Source organism: Pagrus pagrus, assembly GCF_965226575.1.
Source record: "Pagrus pagrus genome assembly, chromosome: 22".
In the NCBI taxonomy this organism is placed as follows: Eukaryota; Metazoa; Chordata; class Actinopteri; order Spariformes; family Sparidae; genus Pagrus; species Pagrus pagrus.
The window spans coordinates 16,398,015-16,418,572 of NC_140204.1; the positions used below are offsets into that span (position 1 = coordinate 16,398,015).

General features: G+C 43.6%; 1 protein-coding gene across 1 annotated transcript; it reads left to right on the forward strand.

The window, feature by feature from the left end:
- Nucleotides 1-886: 886 nt before the first annotated feature.
- Nucleotides 887-20,096, forward strand: neurl4 (neuralized E3 ubiquitin protein ligase 4). The gene is made up of 29 exons (XM_084345058.1): nucleotides 887-1,069; nucleotides 5,973-6,489; nucleotides 6,683-6,748; nucleotides 6,827-7,323; nucleotides 8,529-8,640; nucleotides 8,740-8,828; nucleotides 8,929-9,001; nucleotides 9,432-9,705; nucleotides 9,969-10,150; nucleotides 10,248-10,333; nucleotides 10,458-10,620; nucleotides 10,720-10,930; nucleotides 11,496-11,572; nucleotides 11,684-11,762; nucleotides 12,230-12,399; nucleotides 12,510-12,638; nucleotides 12,920-13,065; nucleotides 13,232-13,450; nucleotides 13,809-13,907; nucleotides 14,242-14,394; nucleotides 14,478-14,648; nucleotides 14,881-15,039; nucleotides 15,232-15,411; nucleotides 15,908-16,001; nucleotides 16,089-16,196; nucleotides 16,290-16,434; nucleotides 16,766-16,878; nucleotides 17,262-17,421; nucleotides 17,524-20,096. Exons 1-29 carry the CDS (start codon nucleotides 905-907, stop codon nucleotides 17,726-17,728), a joined length of 4,842 nt encoding a protein of 1,613 aa, XP_084201184.1. The 5' UTR covers nucleotides 887-904; the 3' UTR covers nucleotides 17,729-20,096.
- The last annotated feature ends 462 nt before the right edge of the window (nucleotides 20,097-20,558 follow it).

A 20,558-nucleotide genomic window follows, 5' to 3' on the forward strand; every position in this document is an offset into this window, starting at 1 on the left:
TTTGCTCCCTCTAGTGGCTTGTTTAGGACAATATAAGAGTCAAAACATCCACCAGTAAAACAGTAGATTCATGTAAAATCAAAAATGTTGCTTATTATCTAAGAATAATAGTGTATAACTTTAAGGAGCAAAAATAAATGTACCATTGCCAGGAATCTAAGGCTCTTTTTCATTTATTATTTATCAAATGACAGCGTTGAAATATTCTTCATATCACATCAAGATTACTCATTGATACATTTTATGATTTTTCCGCTCTTGATTGTCAAAAAGGTAAGTAGGAGGCATTGTTTAAAGTGATAAATTTTTACTACAAATTCATGTTGAATAAACAAACCATGAAAAGACTAAAGAAAATAAGTGAACATTACACTGTTGTGACAGTATTTCTCAATTAATAAAAATGTAGTTAATAAAAAACAAACAATATGAAGGGCTTTTTGTCCTTCCTAAACTGGGGAGATTTTGCAAGTAGAATCAGCTCATTCTTCCACTGTCATTTGGGGAATGGATAAAATGTAAATAAAAATAAAAATTAAGTTAAATTAAAACTATGCACCTAACAGAGATCACATTTATTGGGAGAAACACTATTTTTATAAGCCATTAAAAACACAGATTAAAACCAGAACACACGATTTAAGCCAGAAATAGATCTAAAATAAAATATGAAGGCTTTGAATTCTATGCAACTTAAATATTGTAGTTAAACGTAGCGCTTAAATAATATTCAAACAATTATATGAATCAAAAACAAGTGTCAGGGTTTCAATTACATAAATAGTTATCATCATATATTACAGAAATGGGTGCGGTGCGGTTCAATCGTTGCAGAAATCTGCCGTCTGTCATAACGTTACTGTCGCAAAGCCCGAGTGTCGTGAATACTGGCCGCCCACTGAAGATGGCGGCGGAGCTGCATCCGCGGAGCGGAAAGCTGATCGGCCTGTCCAACTCGAACCGAACCGCCCGGCGTAACCAGCCAGTCCAGGAGTTTAACCATGGACTGGTGCTCAGTAAGGAGCCGCTGAGGGACCGGGATGTCTTCACCGTCCGCATTGACAAGAAGGTAAACAACAACAGGCCCGCCGCTGCTGCTTCTCCAGCGGGGGTGAGAGCAGCAGGAATGCGGGAGCAGCGCTGCTGGGACGGGCCGGTGGTCTGTCTCTGTCCGCAGTGAGGGGCTTCTGCTTCCCAGGGCGGTTCACACTGCGTGACAGCGACCTCGGTTTATGCAATCCTTCAGGGCCGGATTACAGACACTGTCAGAGATTTATCAGCGACAGGTGGACTAATGAAACACATTCCTCTGTGTAGATAACTCGTTACTAAGCTAACGATAACCTGCTTGTGCTGCCATGGTACAGTCAGTTAGCCATGCTAATGAGCCGCTAGCAGTTAGCAAGTGGTGTGAGCTCAGGCTAGCCGGGGCTAGCTTTTCTGGAAGGTGCTTTTCGGGGGGCTGACAAGGACTTGGTGTTGTTTTTCGCGCTACAGGAGCTCCACTAAGCTGGTTAACGTCGCTCTGTTTAGATTTGTTGTGAGGGAGTCGGTGACAGTCATAGCTGCCTGTCAGCCTCTGCTGCTCTGTCCCCATGGCTAAGAATACTGCAGTGCTCACACCAGGCTGGGCTATTAGAGGCTATGTGTCAACCTAAAGAGACACTATGCGCAGATATGAGTAAAGCTTTATGTTACTATAATGTTCAGAGTTAAAGGAGCTCTTCTAGAGTCCCCTCCACTTTGCACACACTAGATGCAAACACAGAGCACTCAGACCTGACGATCACTGCTAGTGTGATGCATGAAGAGTCTGACCACTAACAGCTATAACTCATTAATCACTATCTGCAAACCTTCACTCTTCCAGTGTCATTGCTGAGACATTCGGTTTGATTATTATTTGTGTTACTTCTTTTAAGATCTTTTACAAAATAGAAATAAACAAAGTACAGGGAACCAAGTGGACACATTTCTTCCTCTACTGTCTTTATGTTCATTATTGTTTGATTAATCCAGATCCATTTTTGATACCATCCTTGTTGTTTAGGGAGACTTTCTGTTTGCATTTATTAATATTTTCCCATTTTCTGTGCAAGATTTTCCTCTTATTTCTTAGTAAAAATGTCAGATTTTCCAACACAACTGTACACTTCACAACGTACATACATCATTTTAGAAGTTTCTTTCTACACCAAATTGTATTTATTAGTTTTCAGCCGTCAACCGGTAAAATCTGACCAAGATGTAGGTCGTTCAATGTTCACTCGTAACACTTCTTGTTCTGTTATCAACCAAGATACAGTATCAATCAATGGCTGTCCCTTAGGATCTCATAACCTAATATTCTGTGCTAAACATATTCCCCTATGTATTTTCGGCTCAACTCTGCTGTTCCATGTATATATCCTCCATTTCCTTGAATTTGCAGCTTTAAAATGTGCTTATCTATGTGCTGCATGCTCTCGGGAGTCAAGCCTACCTCATATCATATCAATGCCGGTGCACAGTGTTTACATTTTGGCTGTTATCAGCGTAGGAGTGCTGGTCTGTTGTAATGGCCTCTGCCTCTGCAATCTACAACCCTACCGGGTTTGTCACAACATGGCAGCTCTGGAGACTCTGCCAGTGCCAACTGGGCCAAACACGCACGCTCTAAATGACAGTGTGTCCGGCCAAGGTGCTTACTATACAGAAGACCTACCATGATGAGACACAGCTGCATGTGAGCCAGTAGAGCTAAACATGCAGTTTAATAGCACCTACTGTATGTAAATGATTACCCGTCCCTTATGGCGCTCTCAGCCTGATAAGAGCTCTCATAAACAGCCTCATGCTCTGTCATGACATGCATTGCCTGTCTGAAAATCAATACTTTTCCATCACAGATTGGCATGTCTGCCCATCCTCATCTGTTGTCGTCCACTAAGCTACAGTGGATGTTGGGAAATGTGTGCAAGAGAACGAGCAAATGAAGTGATTTATTGGACGGACAGTCACCAGAGTGGGTTGTGTCAGTGGTTTGGGGTTTGTAGTTAAAGCTGTGGTTGAGTGTGTGTTAGTTGAAGATGTTGATTTTAGGTCGGAGATGCCTTTTACTGTTGCATTTGTCAGCATGCTGTTAGTGAAAGCCAATTAGAGCTGAAACAGGATTAAATCGATTGGTTAATCAAAAGAAATATTATCGGAAACATTTTTGAAAGCACATTAATCATATTTAGTCAGTCTTTAAGCATAAATGTCAAACATTCTGTCACTCCAGCTTTTCAATTATGAGGATTTGCTGCCTGTCTTTCTTATATGATTGTAAATTGAATATCTCTGTTTGTCTGGTTGATTGTTGAAATTGCAATATGGCCAAGAGCAATATCCAAGTTAAAGAAGCTGCCATTTTTTAAAGAAAATTAGAACGTGACAAAACAGCATTGTATTGAAGTACTGTAGAGCTGCAGAGATGATGTTCAGTGAAAATGAAAATTACAATGCTAAAATGATCATCCCTACTACTCATGAATCATATCACAATTACAACATGTGTCAAAATAATCACAATATGATCTTTTCACTAGATCCTGCAGCTCTGTCTTTGTGTTCGGGGCTTGAATTTGGAGAAAACAAGCTGTTTGAGGGTGTTGCAGGAGAAATTGGAATAAACATTTTTTTTTACTATTTTATAGACCAAACTATAAGTTGATTTATAGGGAACCAATTGACATTCAGTTGCAGCACTTAAGCCAATATTAGGCGTATAATGTCATCAATATGTTATTGCTCTGGACAATTTTTTGTCAAAGTCATGCTGTCAGTGTTTTAAATGGTAGTAAAACCTTGCTTAAATGTTGTTTTTTATGATATAGGTCACCTTTCCCCTCTCTAGCAGTGCTTCCCAGTCCTTACCTTTGCTGCAATTAATTTTTTATTCTTTTCAAAAGCTGTCTAGGGCTCCTCTTTGGCATGTATGGTTGTATCCTGTAGTTATTGCTCTTTTGAACAGAGAGAGAGCGGGAGAGAGAGAGAGAGGGAGAGACTGGAAGGCATACACCCACAGGCTGGCTGTTACATAAGTGAATGAGTAAGGGAAGGAGATGTCTGTCTCCTCCACACAGCGACCCGGTCAGGCTGAGTTACTTCTAAATCTGTTAACCCAGATACCCGGGCTTTCGTAGCACACTGCCTTACATACGGTAGCACCTGCCACACAGCTGAGGAGGACACCACCGGAGCAGACGAAGGAGAGGAGGCAAACGGGACAGGATTTTTTAAATGGTATTGATCTCGGAGGATTTTATCTTTTGTTTTCTCTTTGGCACGGAGGTGAGCTGCAGAGAAACATCCCGGGAGCTGGGAAGACTTCAATGTTATGCTCAAGGTCACTTCATCAGGGTGGATTTCTGCCAATTTAAACCAGAGTCCTGTGGAGTACCATGGGAGAGAAAGGGGAAAGAAGAGAGAGCTTGATTTTAAAGTGACGGGGTACTTTTGACTCGATTCTCCTTTCTCGAGGAGCAAACTGCACAGCTTTTTCTTGTATGTCGTTCTCCGGGGGGCAGCAGGTGGAGTGCAGCAAGCCAGGAGATCACTCCTCCGCGGGATGATGCAGGTTCGTGCCCCTGTGTGTCTGCAAGCATCTGCTGGGCTGAAGTGTGTCTAAGCAGGGCTCTGAATCTCCACCAGCTGCACCGACTCCGCTCTGTAGCTGACGCTGCACTCTGTCATCCACATCATGGAGGCACAACCCGTGGAAAAATAGAATTCACCCCCGGAGATCAATAAAGTATCACATTATTGTGAGCTTATGTTGAGTTCCGTGTGTCTGGGAAGAAATGGATATCTTGGGCTGCGTGTTACACGATACGAGTCCAATGTCATGCAAAGACAAAGGCAGTTTTGCAGTGAAACATTTGTGTTTCATGTTTTGAATGTTTTGTGGAGGGCGTGATCATGAAGGTGAGGCTTGGCTGCTTAAATATTGTTGTGTGTGTGTGTGTGTGCAGGTTTAATTGTCCTAGCTGGACCACATAGACATCTGTGTTTCCATGAGAGTGCTTGTTTGTTGTTTCTGGAAAGAAGACAGCATTATAAAGGAGGTACGAGCATCAAGCAGCTGAGGATTTATAATTCGCTTTTAGTCCAGTATCAGATTAAAAAAGGAGGAAATGTTAAAATGGAGATGGATAAAAGCTTCTAAAACTTTATTGGACCAAAATTGGGGAAGCGTTTCAACCGTTGGAAAATGGCCCCAGGTGTATCTTTTGTTGAATTAGTTGACCATGATGTCAGCGAGACGTAGTACTCTCTAATTTTTTTCTCTAATCTGCTCTCCTGCAGCTGGTCTAAATATAGCACGGGATGTGCACTCAACTACCTTTGTGCATCAATATGTTTTTAACATCTCCTCTTGGAAGTTGAATCCTGGTGCTACAGTAGTGTATGTAATAGTGTCAATAAATGTGTCCTTACACTGAATTTCAAGTTAATACTGACATGCAAACATTGTCACTATCACGTAACTTCATTTTGTTTCCTTCGTGTCACTGTGTGTTCACACTGTCCCGTTTTATTTTCAAAGGAGCCCTCCCTGAGCTACGTTCTTCACTGACAGTACGACTAAAAATAACAAGACGGATCATACAACAAGGCACACTTTGTTTTCCATAGATCTCTGCCTGCAGTTTTTAGCACAGTGCTTCGCTCTTTCAACATCACCGCTTGGATGCTTCCTCACTTTGTCACAGAGTAACAGCTGCTGACTGTTAACTGTTTTGTCACTACTTTTTCTCTCTGAATCTGTTATTGTAGCTGCCAGTGTCTCTAAATTTCATATCGTCTTTGTAAAGATTCATTTTGACTGTTTTGGAAATGCAGGACATAATATCAGCTCTGGTGGCTTGTGAAGGCCATGATGTGTCATTGTTTGTGTTTCAACAGTTGGTAATGTAAAGATTCATTAAATCTTTCCTGTCTCCTCTCAGGTGAACTCGTGGAGCGGTTCCATTGAGATTGGCGTGACGGCACTGGACCCTGCTGGGCTTGACTTCCCCAGCAGCGCCACAGGCCTTAAAGGCGGCTCCTGGATCGTGTCGGGCTGCTCGGTGCTACGCGACGGCCGCTCCGTTCTTGAGGAATACGGCCGCGACCTCGACCAGCTGGCGGAGGGTGACCGGGTGGGGATTCAGCGCAGCTCCCGCGGGGAGCTCCACCTCTGGGTCAACGGGCAGGACTGCGGTGCGGCCGCAAGCGGCTTGCCGCCTAAGCTCTGGGCGGTGGTGGACCTGTACGGCAAGTGCACTCAAGTGACTGTGGTGAGTTGTGAGCCGCCGCCGCCCTCCGCGGAAAAAGAGACAATAGAGCAGGAGGAAGAGGAGGAGGAGGAGGAGGAGGAAGAGGAGGAGGAAGAGGTGGTGGTGGTGTGCAGGGATCGGGAGGATGCGGGGATCACGGCACTGATGAATGTGGCAGCAATGAATGGAATGATGAATGGAGATGAAGGTGAGGAATCACTGTAATTAGCCTTGATCACTGTCTCAATCTATGCCATGTGGGGTCCTTGAATTTGAGGGAATTGGGCATTTAAGTCCTTGAATGTAAAGTTTAGCAAGGTGTGGGAACCCTGTTTATGCCAAGCTGTATTCTGGGATTTGTTGTCCTCACCTGTTGTATCTGTCACTCTTCCCCCTATCAGTGCCTGAGCTTAGCTGCAGTCACAGCAGACCAGACAAGTTCCCCAACAACCTGGAGCCTGACACAGGTAAGAAAATCCCCCTCAGATCAGTTGATGGACATCGTGCAACATGACGAGTATTGACATCTTTCTCCCTCTCTTCAGTTCTCACAGAGCACCAGCTCTTTGATGTGTTCAACAACGCAATAGTATCTTTTTATCGCTCTGAGGATGAGGGCGGAGGGGAAGATGGTGGAGGTGGAGGTGGAGCAGGAGGAGGCGGCGGCAGTGGTGGCAGTGGCGGGGGAGGAAATACAGGAACTGACTCTTCTTCCAGAAATGACAGGGGGAGCAGCAGCACTGGAGGAAGTACTGTCAGTAGTGACAGTGGAACAGGGACAACAGGAGGTGGAGGAGGAGGAACGGGTAGTGCTGGAGAAGGTGGAAATATTAACACCCCCGCTGGGAACGGAGGAGTCGGACAGGGGGTTGTGACAGGGGGGATGACCACCAACGACGCACTGCTCTTCCACGAGAAATGCGGCACACTGATCAAACTGAGCAACAACAACAAGACGGCGGAGCGAAGGAGACCGCTGGATGAGTTCAACAATGGCGTGGTGATGACCAACCGGCCGCTCCGACATAACGAGATGTTTGAGGTACAATCACACAAGTCAGTGCTGGGATGTTTGTTGAATAATGGAGCAACAGCTAACTAGCTAGAGACATACGGATACCATGTTTTCCTCTCCGATATCGATATTAGGAAGCTAAAAACATTTCAACATCAATAAATCAGCCAATACAACCACAGTTTTTGCAGTGACCACACTTTGGACTAGGACTGCTACCAACAATTATTTTTATTACTGAATCATTTGATGATTATTTTCACGATTAATTGTGAAGTGTAGAAAATGACAAAAACATTTGAAAAACGATTTCTTAGAGCCCAAAGTGATGCCTTCAGATTGCTTCTTTTGTCCAACCAACATGATATCAGTGCACTGAAACAGTAAACGTCACTGGCATTTTATAACTATGATTTATCCTAAGCATCTTTTTCTGCATCATGATACCCCCCAAAAGTTTTCATATCGGGGCAAAATATACACCGATTCCATAAATCTGTGATAGGCCATAGTCAGTCGATTAAAAACGATATATCGGTCGCACTCTAATCAACGATTCACAGTCCAGCATTTTAGCCAGTATCAGAAGAAGAAGAATCTTTGATACTGGTATCGGGATCAGAACAACACAAGAACAAGCTGGGTGGTACTGAAACAAAAGAAATCCCAGGGTACCTCATTAATAATATAGTTGAGATCACTCAGAAGTAGAGCAGCAAATAATGTGCTTCTAAAAAATTTATTAAATTATTATTAATTAATTTTTATTGACTATACTCGAGGAAATACCCATCTAGAGTTCCAAGAGCCTAAGGGGACATCTTCGACTTAAACATCAACACCAAAGATGTTCGATTTCTAAAGATTTAAACACACAAAAAAAAGGTTGAACCAGAAAGTATTCTGCACTTTCGCTTGATAGCTTAAATATTTAACTCGCTATAATAAATGTCACTCCATTAACTAAAAGTTTAACAGCCATTTACGAACTTTTAGAAGATAATTGCAAAGAATAAATATTTGAGGGGTGTTACTAGTAAGATGTCAATGAAAGGGTCAAGCAGGCAAAGACGAAGAATCCAAAATTAGTGCTCTTCATGCCTGGAGGTCTGGTGGTTTTCATCACTTGAAGCAGAACAGAGAAAGATCTCTTCATTTTAGTTGAGCAATAATCCAAGAAATATTGTTAGTATCAGTAAAGTTTAAAATATATTTCTGTTTCATACTTTCAGATCCGTATTGATAAGCTAGTGGACAAGTGGTCAGGCTCAATAGAGATCGGCGTCACCACACACAATCCAAACAACCTGGACTATCCTGCAACTATGACCAATCTGCGCTCAGGTAACACAAACGCACACACTCACACAAAGATTAGAAACTGTACTGGACAAAACAAGAGTTGTTCAGTGTTAATGACATCGTTCTGGATGTTTCCATCAGGTACAATCATGATGAGTGGCTGTGGGATACTGACCAACGGGAAAGGAACCCGTAGGGAATACTGTGAATTCAGCCTCGATGAACTTCAGGTTTGTGGTGACACACACACACACACACATTTCACTCTGCCACCTTCTGTGCATGTGTCTGTTTTTATGAACTCGATCAACTTCTCTCATCCACGGTTAGGAGGGAGATCACATAGGGTTGATGCGCAAAGCCAGCGGGGCGCTCCATTTCTACATCAATGGAATCGACCAAGGTGAGAAACGTCATGAGGGGAAGGGAAGCTCAGTAATATGATGGTAATGCCTGTAAAATTCAGTGTTTCCCAAACACCAAGATGACGTCTTTAAATGTCTTATTTTGTCCACAACCGGAAGGTATTTAGTTTACTGTCATAGAGGAGTAAAGATTATTTACATTTAAGAAGCTGGAATCAGAGACTTTTGACTTTTGTTTTCTTTTGTTAACCTTTGATCCCATGATACTTTAAATAATAAGCTATCTGCTGTATTGGATAGTAGCAAAAATTAATTATTAACCATAAACAGAGACTGTTAATACATCTTTAGTCACATTTTAATGTCCTTGCTGAAGCTGCTGTCTACTTCCAAACACAAGAAATACTGTAACTGGGAATATTAAAGTACCTCGGTTTTCACTTCCAACCACATGGTGTCTTTCCCCAGGTGTTGCGGCAGCCCAGACCCCCGGTGTGGTCTATGGAGTGGTTGACCTCTACGGCATGGCCGTAAAAGTCACCATAGTCCACAACCACAACCACAGTGACCGCCTCAGACGCAACAACGCAATCATGAGGGCTCTATCGCCGGATGTCGGCCGGCCCAGGCCATCTCTCTCCCTCACTCCAGACGCAGAGGGGCCTGACCGGCTGCTCTTCCACGCCAACTGTGGCCAGAAGGCCGCCATCATCAGTGACGGCAGGACGGCGCTGCGGCCACAGTGAGTCCAACTCCCATGTTGCCCCTGAGTTGATTACTCTTGGCATGTTTGAGTTTGACTTGTTTTAGTTTGCTTGACAAATCCTAATGGTTCAATTCCAGCCTTAAAAAGCTTAAACACTGTCTGATTAAGTTAAACAATTCTATGTGTTGACGTTTTATTGTGAAAAAATGCCAAAGTTTGCAGTGAAGGATGTGTAGAAATTGTCTTAATGCACATTTAACAATAAAAAGTGATTGAAGTTAAAAACACTGTTTTCACAGTGCGACTGATGACTTCAACCACGGCGTGGTCCTGAGCAGCCGGCCGTTGCGCTCAAATGAGGTGTTTCAGGTTCGCATCGACAAAATGGTGGACAAATGGGCGGGCTCCATCGAAATCGGCGTCACAACGCACAATCCTGCATACCTGCAGCTGCCCTCCACCATGACCAACCTGCGCTCAGGTATAATACAAAAATACCTGAGATACCTGATGAACCTTGAATGATGTAGAGGTGTTATGAGTGCTATATATATATATATTTATATTGTATTTTACAGGGACGTGGATGATGACGGGGAATGGCGTAATGCACAACGGAACAACAATCCTGGACGAGTACGGACACAATCTCGACCGGCTCAAGGTGAGTGACGTTTTCTTGATTCCTCAGCTCACAGTCAGCCTTTCTGCTTATTCATTGTCCCATAATGCTTCTGACCGTTTCCTTGGCAGGTTTTCTGATAAAAACCCTTCATCTTGTCTTGCAGGCAGGTGACACAGTAGGTGTTGTTCGGAAAGAAGACGGCAGCCTCCACTTCTTTGTAAACGGTGTGGCTCAGGGTCCGGCAGCGTGGAACGTCCCTCCTAGTGTCTACGCTGTGGTCGACCTCTATGGACAGGCTGCTCAGGCCACCATCATGGACGACATGGGTAAGAGAGGGAGGAAGAGAAACAGGGCTACATTTCGTGTTGTAAGGATACTAAAATAACTTCTAACTATGTATCCTCTTCTGCCTGTCCTTTCATCAGTGGACCTCCCCCCTCTCCCAGAGGACAGCTCAGAGGGCCCCACAGCCATGTCTCCTGGGAGCCCCTGCTCAGTTGGCGGGGCCAGCACGACCAACGACCTGCGTTTCCACCACCTACACGGCACCAACGCCGTCATCACCAACGGAGGGCGCACAGCCCTGCGTCAGAACTGCCGCAGCGAGTTCAACGACGCTATTGTCATTTCCAACAGGTAATGAAACAAACTTCAAAGAACTTGGTTCATATCTTTTATTGTTAAAAAAGCTTGTTCCAAACAGTTAGCACATTGCAAGCAACACATCACACCATATTTATGTTTTGTATACACTAAAGCAGAACAGAAGGTGCAAATCTTAGGTTTTACAATGACCGTCTGTGATAAACAACCAGAAATCAGTTCTTCCATCTGTGCCTCAGTCTAAACTCCAAATACTACTACAGAAGGTAAAAATACTGTTTCAGTTTCCTGTTCATTAAATCTATATTAAAGCACTAAACTCAGAGTAATCAGAGTACATTCAAGGCATGTTTCTGTTACAGCCAACCACAAGTATCAGCAGCAGTCATTATTATTAGTAATGTGGTCAAGTAGATAAAGATCCAAACACATAATGAGTAGTTTGTCATGTTTAAAGGTGAATAAACTAGCAGAAGAAAAGGGATTGTAGCTTGTGGCGTTGACAATGTTATGAATCAATAATCTACCATATATAACATTTAGTGAATCAGCATTCTGAGACTGTGTTGTCATGGAGCTGTTTGTCACCTCCTCGTAGGTGCCTTCGAGATGGAGAGCTGTTTGAAATCATTATTCAGAAGATGGTGGACCGCTGGTCGGGTTCAATAGAAGCAGGTGAGCTTTCCACTTGGACTGCAGCTGCTTGTGTTTCTGTGCTGCGTTATATTTATCTCTATTACAGCATTTTTACACATTATATTTAAATAGTTTTTCCTGTGTGTCCAGGAGTGACGGCCATCAGGCCGGACGAGCTCGAGTTTCCCAACACGATGACGGACATCGACTATGACACCTGGATGCTCAGGTAGAATGGAGCTGTGCCAATATGAAGATGTATCTCAACATATTTGGATATATTTAGTTCTTAAAACACGCATGTAGCTGATATTTTATACTCTGTTCGTGCTTGTAACTGGTTTATTTTTTCACCTTTCACCTCTAAAATGAGGACACTCAAAACCCCTGTTAGAATCATAAATGTTCCTCTTTTTAAGTCATTTTTTTTTTAGATGTAATAGTTGTAAGCGTTTTCAAACTACATCAAAAATAAATTTAATACAAAACCTTAAAACATATAAGTTGGAGAAAGTTAGGATTAGTTGTTTTGTTTAGTGTTTTCCTTTGCAGACCTGTATATCAATTTTAGTGCGTTTTATTTAAAGTTTTGGTCATGGGGCAACTCTCACATTAACCTTTGATTTACATTTGTTTTCAAAATTGTTCTCGTGATACTCAAAAACCTATTTTTTTCCCTTCCTTCTTTTCCCGCAGTGGAACGGCCATCATGCAGGATGGCAACACGATGCGCAACAACTACGGTTGTGACCTGGACTCCCTGACCACGGGCTCACGGATTGGCATGATGCGCTCGGCCATTGGTGACCTCCACTATTACATCAACGGCGTGGACCAAGGCGTCGCCTGCTCCGGTCTGCCACCAGGTAAAGATGTCAGAAATGTGGAATCAGGACTCAGAAACACCACTGGCTTCAGTAAGGTGTCTGTTTCATTTGATGACCCCATGCCTCATCCATCTCTCTTTCTCTCTCAGAGGTGTATGCTGTGATCGATCTGTACGGTCAGTGTGTTCAGGTATCCATCACCAGCTCGTCAGGCCCACTGGACAACAGCCTCTGTACCAGCAACATCACTGAGAAGAGCTTCCCCATCCACTCACCAGGTACACATCAGAGTCCCTACGCAAGTGTTTCTCCATAGTTTTAACCAACATAAGATTAAGTTTAAATGTTTAAAATCCTGTTTAAAAGCAGTTATATGGAATTTCTAAAGGGAAAGATGATTAAAAATGCTTTGGTATAAATGTGTTTTTTTGATTAATTTGCTCAAAAGTAAACGTAAAGAGCAGAAAAATAAGGGGTAAAGACGAAAAGTATCTCAAAACAATTGTCCCCAAAACCTCATCTCCATCTTTCTTCTTCTTTTGTGTGTGTGTGTGTGTAGTAGCAGGCGTTGCCCATCGCCTCCACAGTAAACACGGTAAGAACGTGGTGCTGCTCGGTGAGGGCTGCCAGGCTGTCAGAGTCGGAGGTTATGCTCACGGCATCGTGTTCAGTGCGAAGGAACTCAAAGCAGATGAGTTGTTTGAGGTAAATGTGGGCTTGAGGAAATGCTACCTCTGCAGTTTTTTAAATAATATGCACATTAACCTCTTAAATGTTCTTCTTCAATAAAAATGGCATGGTTTACGTCTCCCTCCTCCAGCTGCTACTTGTTTTCTCTCCTTCCTGATCCCTCTGCCTCTGCCCTCTGCAGGTGAGGATTGATGAAGTGGATGAGCAGTGGTGTGGTTCGCTGCACATCGGTCTGACCACGCTGGCACCCCCCGAGCTGCCGTCCTGCCCGCTGTCTGGTCTCTCCCCCTCCCTCCCGCAGCTCCGCACCAAGGTCACCTGGCTGCTCTGCGGCTCCGAGGTCCGTCGCAACGGCGTACTGCAGCGCCAGAACTACTGCTGCTCACTGGACCGGCTGACGGTAAGCTGCACCTCCCCTCCACCCTCTGTGAGGAAAATCACCTCAGTCTGATTCTGGCAGCTCCTTATGGCTACCTGTTCCATTAACAATCACTTCAAAATGTTAAAGATTGAAGTTTCATCTGGTTATAGGTCACAACAAAGACTTTTACACCCTGCAGAATCTCTTCTTCTGTCTCAGAAGACTTTATCACAGGAAAGCTAGTAAAGGAAATTTATGATAATCTGTGGGTCGATTTTATGAATTTTATCAGTAGGTATTTGACTCTCAATGAAGATAAATAATCTCTGCTGCCAGGGGAAAGGATGGTCCCATTATTGTTTTTAATTGATCGATCTTGAATCGGATTGTGTCTCAGGTTGGGAACCGTGTTGGTGTGAAGAGGTGCAGTGACGACACCATGCACATCTTCATCGACGGTGAAGACATGGGACCTGCAGCGAATGCAGTAGCAAAGGTATATTTTTAAAAAGATGTATTTATTTGTTTATTTCCACATAAAACAAAGCAGCAGAAATGCACCAAAAACAGAAACAGATGAGAGTGAGATTCAGAAAACCCCTAGAAGCTTATAATAGAAATCTCACCTCAAAACGTATTATAGCAAATACAAAAGTCCTATAATATACAAAAAAAAGCACAAGTAAACATAGGATCAGAAACCAATCCTACATGAAACAGCAAAAGCATGAAATAAATGGAAAAAATGGTACAGACACTCACTCACACGTACAGTACACAGCTGTTTGGCCCCATGCTGCCATTCATCACCTCTCTCTGTCTCCTCACAGAATGTGTATGCAGTTCTGGACCTGTACGGGCGGATAACAGCGGTGTCCATCGTCAGCTCATCGTTGATGGAGGACATGGAGAGCGTCAAGGCGCCCTCGCTCTCCTCAGACAGCTGCAGCGAAGGAGAGGAGGACAGCAGCCCCGTCAGAGAGGTAGGAGGAGGAGCTTAAAGAGAGGAGAGCGCCAACACTTTAAAGAGCCAGAAACTCATTGTGTTCTCTCTTGTCGCCTCCAGAGCGCAGAGAGCGAGCCGTGCACACTGGTTCCCACCATCATGGCGTTCTTGGAGAATCATGGCAAAAATATCCAGCTGTCTAATCAGAACTTGACGGCAGCCAGAGTGTCCAGCTACAACCAGGGCCTGCTGGTCACCGCCCATCCACTGGCTCGCCAGCAGTTGTTCCAGGTAACTTTACTGTACAGTGACATTTCTTTATGTGCTCCATGTGGCTAATAGTTGTAAAACAACGATGATATTAGGCAAAGGAAAAAATCTTTTGGTTTTTGAACTAAATTCACCAGCGTAATAAAAAATAACAAAGGAACAATGCACGTTTATTAAGAATAGAAATATAGACCAGATACAACAATTTTAGGTTGTGACCGTTCCAGTCTCTTAACAGCCTCTCTTTCACCAGTTTCAGATCGACCGTCTGAACCCATCATGGACGTCGTCGCTGTCGTTAGGGGTGATAGGCCACTCCCCCGACCGGCTCAACTTCCCCTCCACAGCGTGTTGCCTGAAACGCTCTGCCTGGCTGCTGCAGAGAGACTCCGTCTTCCACAACTCCCTAAAGGTAAACACACAAAATCAAAGTCGTTCATGTTTGAGTTGGAACTGATTTCTGTCTCACATGACAAACTGAGCGTGTTCCCATCGGCTGTTTGATTGATCTCTTCTCCTTTTTGTTTCACTCTCTTCCCGCTCCCCTTTCTTCCATTTTCACATCTTTCACCATTGTCTAAACGTCTTTCTCTGTTTTTCTCAGATATGTGAGAACTATGGTCCTAATCTGGACACGTGTCCGGAGGGGACGGTGTTGGGTCTGCTGGTGGACACCAACAGTTGTCTCCACCTCTACGTCAATGGCATGGACCAGGGCGTGGCGGCGCAGGACATTCCTTCGCCTTGCTACCCCTTCATCGACCTCTATGGCCAATGTGAACAGGTACAGACACATACATCCTCCACCACAGTCAGGGAGGGTACTTTCCCATTCTACTGTACACGGTTGTCATGAGTCTTTTGCTATAACAAAAACCTGTTTCACAATATTGGAGAGTCAGCGCTCACTCCAGCTATCCACAAGGGGTCAAAGGTCAGGGTCTTGGTAAGCTGTTTTAGATCAGCTTCATCATGTTTGTTTGTTTTCCCTTAGGTTTTTAGGGTCACCGTACGTCTGTAGAGCCCTCGATAACATCTTTATATTACTTGTTCTATTTAACCTATAGTCCAAAGCTCAGAAATGTTTAATTTAAAAATAAAATAATGCAGAGAAAAGCCATAAATCTCACTTTTGAGACCCTGAAACCAACAAATGTTTGATATTTTTGCTTGATAAATGACTTAAACCATCAGTTATCAAAAAAGAGTTGACATTTCAGCTTCGAATCACTACGACCAGTGTCTCAGTCATGCTAATAAATGTTGTGTTGTTATGGCAGGTTACTATAGTAACAAACAACGTGCCAGCTGTGGGAGGAGAGAGCGGTGAGACCCGGTGTCAGGGCGACATGGAGAAGGCAGACATGGTTGACGGTAAGAAGCAGATGGTTACTGTTTGTTTATCTTCTCAGTTAGATTTATATCAGTGTTTAACGTCCTGACTTTTTTTTTTTTTTACAGGAATCAAAGAGAGTGTGTGCTGGACGCCCCCTCCAGAGGTCAACCCCAACAAGACCTGTGAGTACCAGGCACTGTGTTCACGCTTCAAGGACCTGCTCACGTTGCCAGGTGAGGTTTATTCCTGCCTTCCCGCCGCGATCTCTGACTCGGATCTGAAATCATTTAACAGTCCTAATGTTTGTCTTCTCCTCCGTCCGTAAGATGGCTATTTTAACGAAGACGCCAAGTACAACCTGTGCTACTGTGAGTCCTGCCACAAGCTCCGGGGTGATGAAGCGTATTACAAGAGAGGAGAACCGCCCCGGGACTACGCCCTGCCCTTCGGGTGGTGTCGCTTCGCCCTCAGGTAAGAGAACGAGCGCTCACAGACTGAACAAATCAGTCTGTGGTTATGAAAGGTACCACAGTATTACCAGGGTGGAAGTTTATTAAAAAGACTGTATAGCCCTTTAATTTCACCATGGTCCTCAGGAAGTAATGACCAGAAAATCATAGATTATATAAGGTTAGAAAAATATAGTCAGCTGTGTGTGTTTATGTCCTCAAAACATAAAGTAAATCATGGTTGTAGTTCTTTTTAGTGTGTACTTGCTCATATGTGACGCTAATTAATTTATTCTTACAAACGTAAGGTCCAAAAATGTGTGTCTATAAGTGAGTGTATCATCGTTTTGCAGGATCAAGTCCCACTGTGAGGTTTCTAATGCACTGAAGAAGTGGCACATCGCGTACCACGGCACCAGTGTAGGAGCCCTGCGACGCACGCTGGATCACAGCCAGCTGCTGCCGGGTAGGAACATCACTTTTCACAAAGACACACTCGCTGCGCCACTGAGGTCAGAGAAGGTTCTTCAGTAGGGACGTTTTTATTTTCCTCTCAGAAACATTCATAGAGAAAGTCCCTCCACCTCTGGTGTCCACGATGAGACCTGTCAGTGACAAGACACAAATCATGTTTTGATCGTAAACATAGTAAAATATCAGTTAGTGTTTTATGAACCAACTCAGTGAACTATATCTTTTTTTCTTACACATTATATGTCACAAACACCAAGATGGCTGTTACCTTGGCACATTTCACCTGATTTTCAGACAAAACCAGAGATGGATAGCTTCTAAAAGTAAGAGCATCAGTCAAAGGCCTGAACTGCAAATGTCATTTTGTTGTTGCAGGGACGTCGTCCGTCTTCTCAGTGTCCCCGGTGAAGGCAGAGGGCCCTAATGGCTACAGCGAGCCAGAGGAGAACAGCGCCCCGGGCAGGGAGGTTCCCAGAGTGCGGCTCTCCCCCACTATGCGCTACTCCGGCATGGAGATCTTTGCCCCTAAAGTGCAGTAAGTCCCCCTGATTGAGAAAACCATTCACACATTTATTGGAAAGAGTGAACAGGAGATGAGGAGAAAGGGCACTTACTGATCGTTCTTCTCCTCCTGCAGATTTCAGGACCCCCGTTCTCACCGCTGCCACCAGGCTCAAGTGGGATTCCAGGTGTGCGTGCGTCCCGGCTCCTACAAAGTGGGACCCCAGACGCTCGGCCACAGCGAGCCCCTCGACCCTCGCTTCAGCAACTCAGAGATCGAGTGGATCACCAAGGAGCAGGGCGGCACGCTCCTCTACGGACTGCTCATCCGGGTCGAGTGAAGGGAGCGACGGGTGGAGGCATTCGGGTGGAAGTGGGGGGAGGGACCGCACGGCGCTCCTCGTACTTTTAATAAACTGACAACCAAATCCAACCCCTGCCTTGAGCAAGAGACTCCTCTGGAATCCAGCTACTGTGGATTGTTGACAATTCAGCATTATTGATTAGTTTTGTTTCTTTTTGGTTGTTTGCTCTTGGACTCTTTTAACGGCCGGGGGCTACGGCGGTTTCAAAGAAGAACAGACACTGCCTGCACTTTATGTTTCGGACACTCGTAGGCGATTTTTAAACTAACTTCTCATCGACACGTTAGTTCATTCGCTGCAGTTAGTTGTTGTTTTTGCCACATTTTTGTTCTCATTCTTCCACAAACACAAACAGCTTTTTATTTTTCGCTTTACTTATTGGCACTTATTTCAACACTCAGTCATCTCTGCTCCGGTCAGCGTTTTATTTCGGGAGGAGCTGTCCCCTGCCAACCTGCACGTTAACGGACTGTCACCTAAAGAGACTGAAATGTGGGTCAAAAAAAAAAAAGAAAAAGAGTGACAATGTTTTCAAAAAAAAAAATGAAAAAAAGAGACACTTGAATCTGAGAATGAACCCAAGAGTGTCTTGTGATTGTGACTTCTTTAGAGGGGGGGAGGGGGATTTTAAAACTGGAGGAAGAAAAAATGTTTACACATGTACTGTATGTTGCTGTCCTCTCCGTGTCTCCACATTAGCCGTCTTTTGCATTTCTGTTCCGGCCCAGCATCACTTCCGACTGGTCATGTCACATGGAGAAACACATCCAGGCTTTATCTCGTGAAGGAAACTGGAAGGTGTGACAGAAATATGGACCTGAAAACAAACCAGCTGCACCTTTTGGGAAGCTAAGAAATTGCGTATCGAGGTAATGAACGGCAAATTATGCTCCAGCTGTGCAGCTTGTGTGTTACGACCGAGAGGATCCATCATAAGATATTTAAAAATATAGATATTTACTTCTAGACTCGGTAGGTTTTCATACGGGAAAAGGAGGAAAAGGAAAAGTTTGACTTTTTGGGAAATATTCTCTTTCCTGTCAAGAGTTAGATGAGAAGATTAATTCAACTATCGGAGACTTTTTTCTTGTATAAGCAAAATTTCTGCAAGAAAGTCTATTGCAAAAGGTTTTTTTTTGTTGTTGTTTTTTAAAGGACAGTTCACTGCAAAAGAAAAAAAAAAGATTTTTCCTCTCACCTGTAATGCTATTCATCCATCTGTTTGTTTTGGTGTGAGTGGCTGGGTTTTGGAGATGTTTGCTTCCTCTCAAATATGATTGCACTCGGCTTGTTGCTCAAAGTACCAAAAAAACACATCTCATCAATAATATCCGTTTCCAGAAATCATGCCCGGGTTATTCCAGCTAGTCCACCTACATGAAACTGCAATAAGCTCTTTTGTCTTCGAGTAATTTTCTTGTTGTTTTTTGGCGCTTTGAGCACCGCAAGCCGAGTGCCATCTAGCTCCAGTTAAATCTAGGGAAGGCAAAAATCTCCAAAACTCAGCAACTCACAGCAAAAACGATCCAGATGTATCAGAAGCTCTTCAGGTATGTGGAAAAATATGTCGTTTTGATTTTGGTGCGAACTGCCCCTTTAAACGTGGTTAAATTGACTGAAGCCAAAAGGTTGAAGTGGTTTCCGGCATCACTTCCCCGCATTGTTTACTTTAGATCCACTCACACCTCCACTCTGATCCATCCCTCCATCGTGTCTGACTGTTTACCTGGCCAGGACCTGCAGAGCCAACGAGGAGCTTCAAGGTCAGCAGGAGGACGAGTCACCTGTATCCCACGACCTGCGCTGGTGTTTACATGTGAATGTCATGAATTAGGGCTCTTTTTATTTTACTTCGACTAACACCATTGATCTACATTTGTCAAATGTTTATACGAAGGTTTTATTTGATCCAAAACATCCTAAGCCTAATGGTTGATTGTATGTGAACAGCTTTCCAAAGCGTATCTTTTGTTTTTCTCAATCCTGTTGCCAATTTGATAAACCTGCTACAGAACACGAGACCCCGACATTTTTCAAAAGGCACAGTTTAATGAGTCAAACTCAAAAATCTATAATTAAAGAAGCTCAGTCACCTTCTTAGAGCAGCTGTGATCTGACTGATGGAGGATCTCCGGGGTTTGGCAAAGGAAAAACTTCAAAAATGTGAAAAATATTATTATTATATGGGTTATTTATGGCCCTGTGCTGCTTTGTACAATTTAATTTGTATTGTTTTCTTTTTTTTGTTTTTCTGTATGTTGCGTTGTACAGGCTGTTACATAACAAATCATATCTTCCTGATTTATAAAAAATAAAAATAAACTGACAGACAGTATGCACAGAAGGATGATTCATGTGGGGTTATTTTGGCAACAAAAAGATGAAGAAAAGACAAAAATCTCCTGTCGCTTCTGGTTCCTTTTTTGTTCAAATTTTATTTAGAGTAGGAAAAAAAAAAAAGTCTGGTCACTGACATGTTATTGCAGTGTCGCATTCTTACTCAGTCACACCTTCTCCAAAATGCTGTAGACTTAATTACTCATTAAGGCCAATAGTGGGTTTTTTCATAACTTTTTACAGAAATAGCAGCTGCTTCAGGGGCAGCTCTGTCCAGCCATTAAAGAACAGACACACATGAAGAAGTTTAAAAATGCAGAGACTCAGCAAAGAGTTGAACAACTAAAAAATGAGTAGTTGACCGTCCCAAAAACATGTAACGATGCTATAACTATCTAAGTACCACTGACGGACAGTGATCTGCTGTATGTTCCTGTTGGGTTGCATAGTCGGGTTTGTTTTCTAATCT

Coding starts and splice junctions, on each gene's coding strand:
- neurl4 (XM_084345058.1), top strand. CDS start 905: ATGGCGGCGGAGCTGCATCCGCGGAGCGGAAAGCTGATCGGCCTGTCC. Junction 10,151..10,247: donor CATGACCAACCTGCGCTCAG/GTATAATACAAA, acceptor TGTATTTTACAG/GGACGTGGATGATGACGGGG. Junction 12,639..12,919: donor CTTCCCCATCCACTCACCAG/GTACACATCAGA, acceptor GTGTGTGTGTAG/TAGCAGGCGTTGCCCATCGC.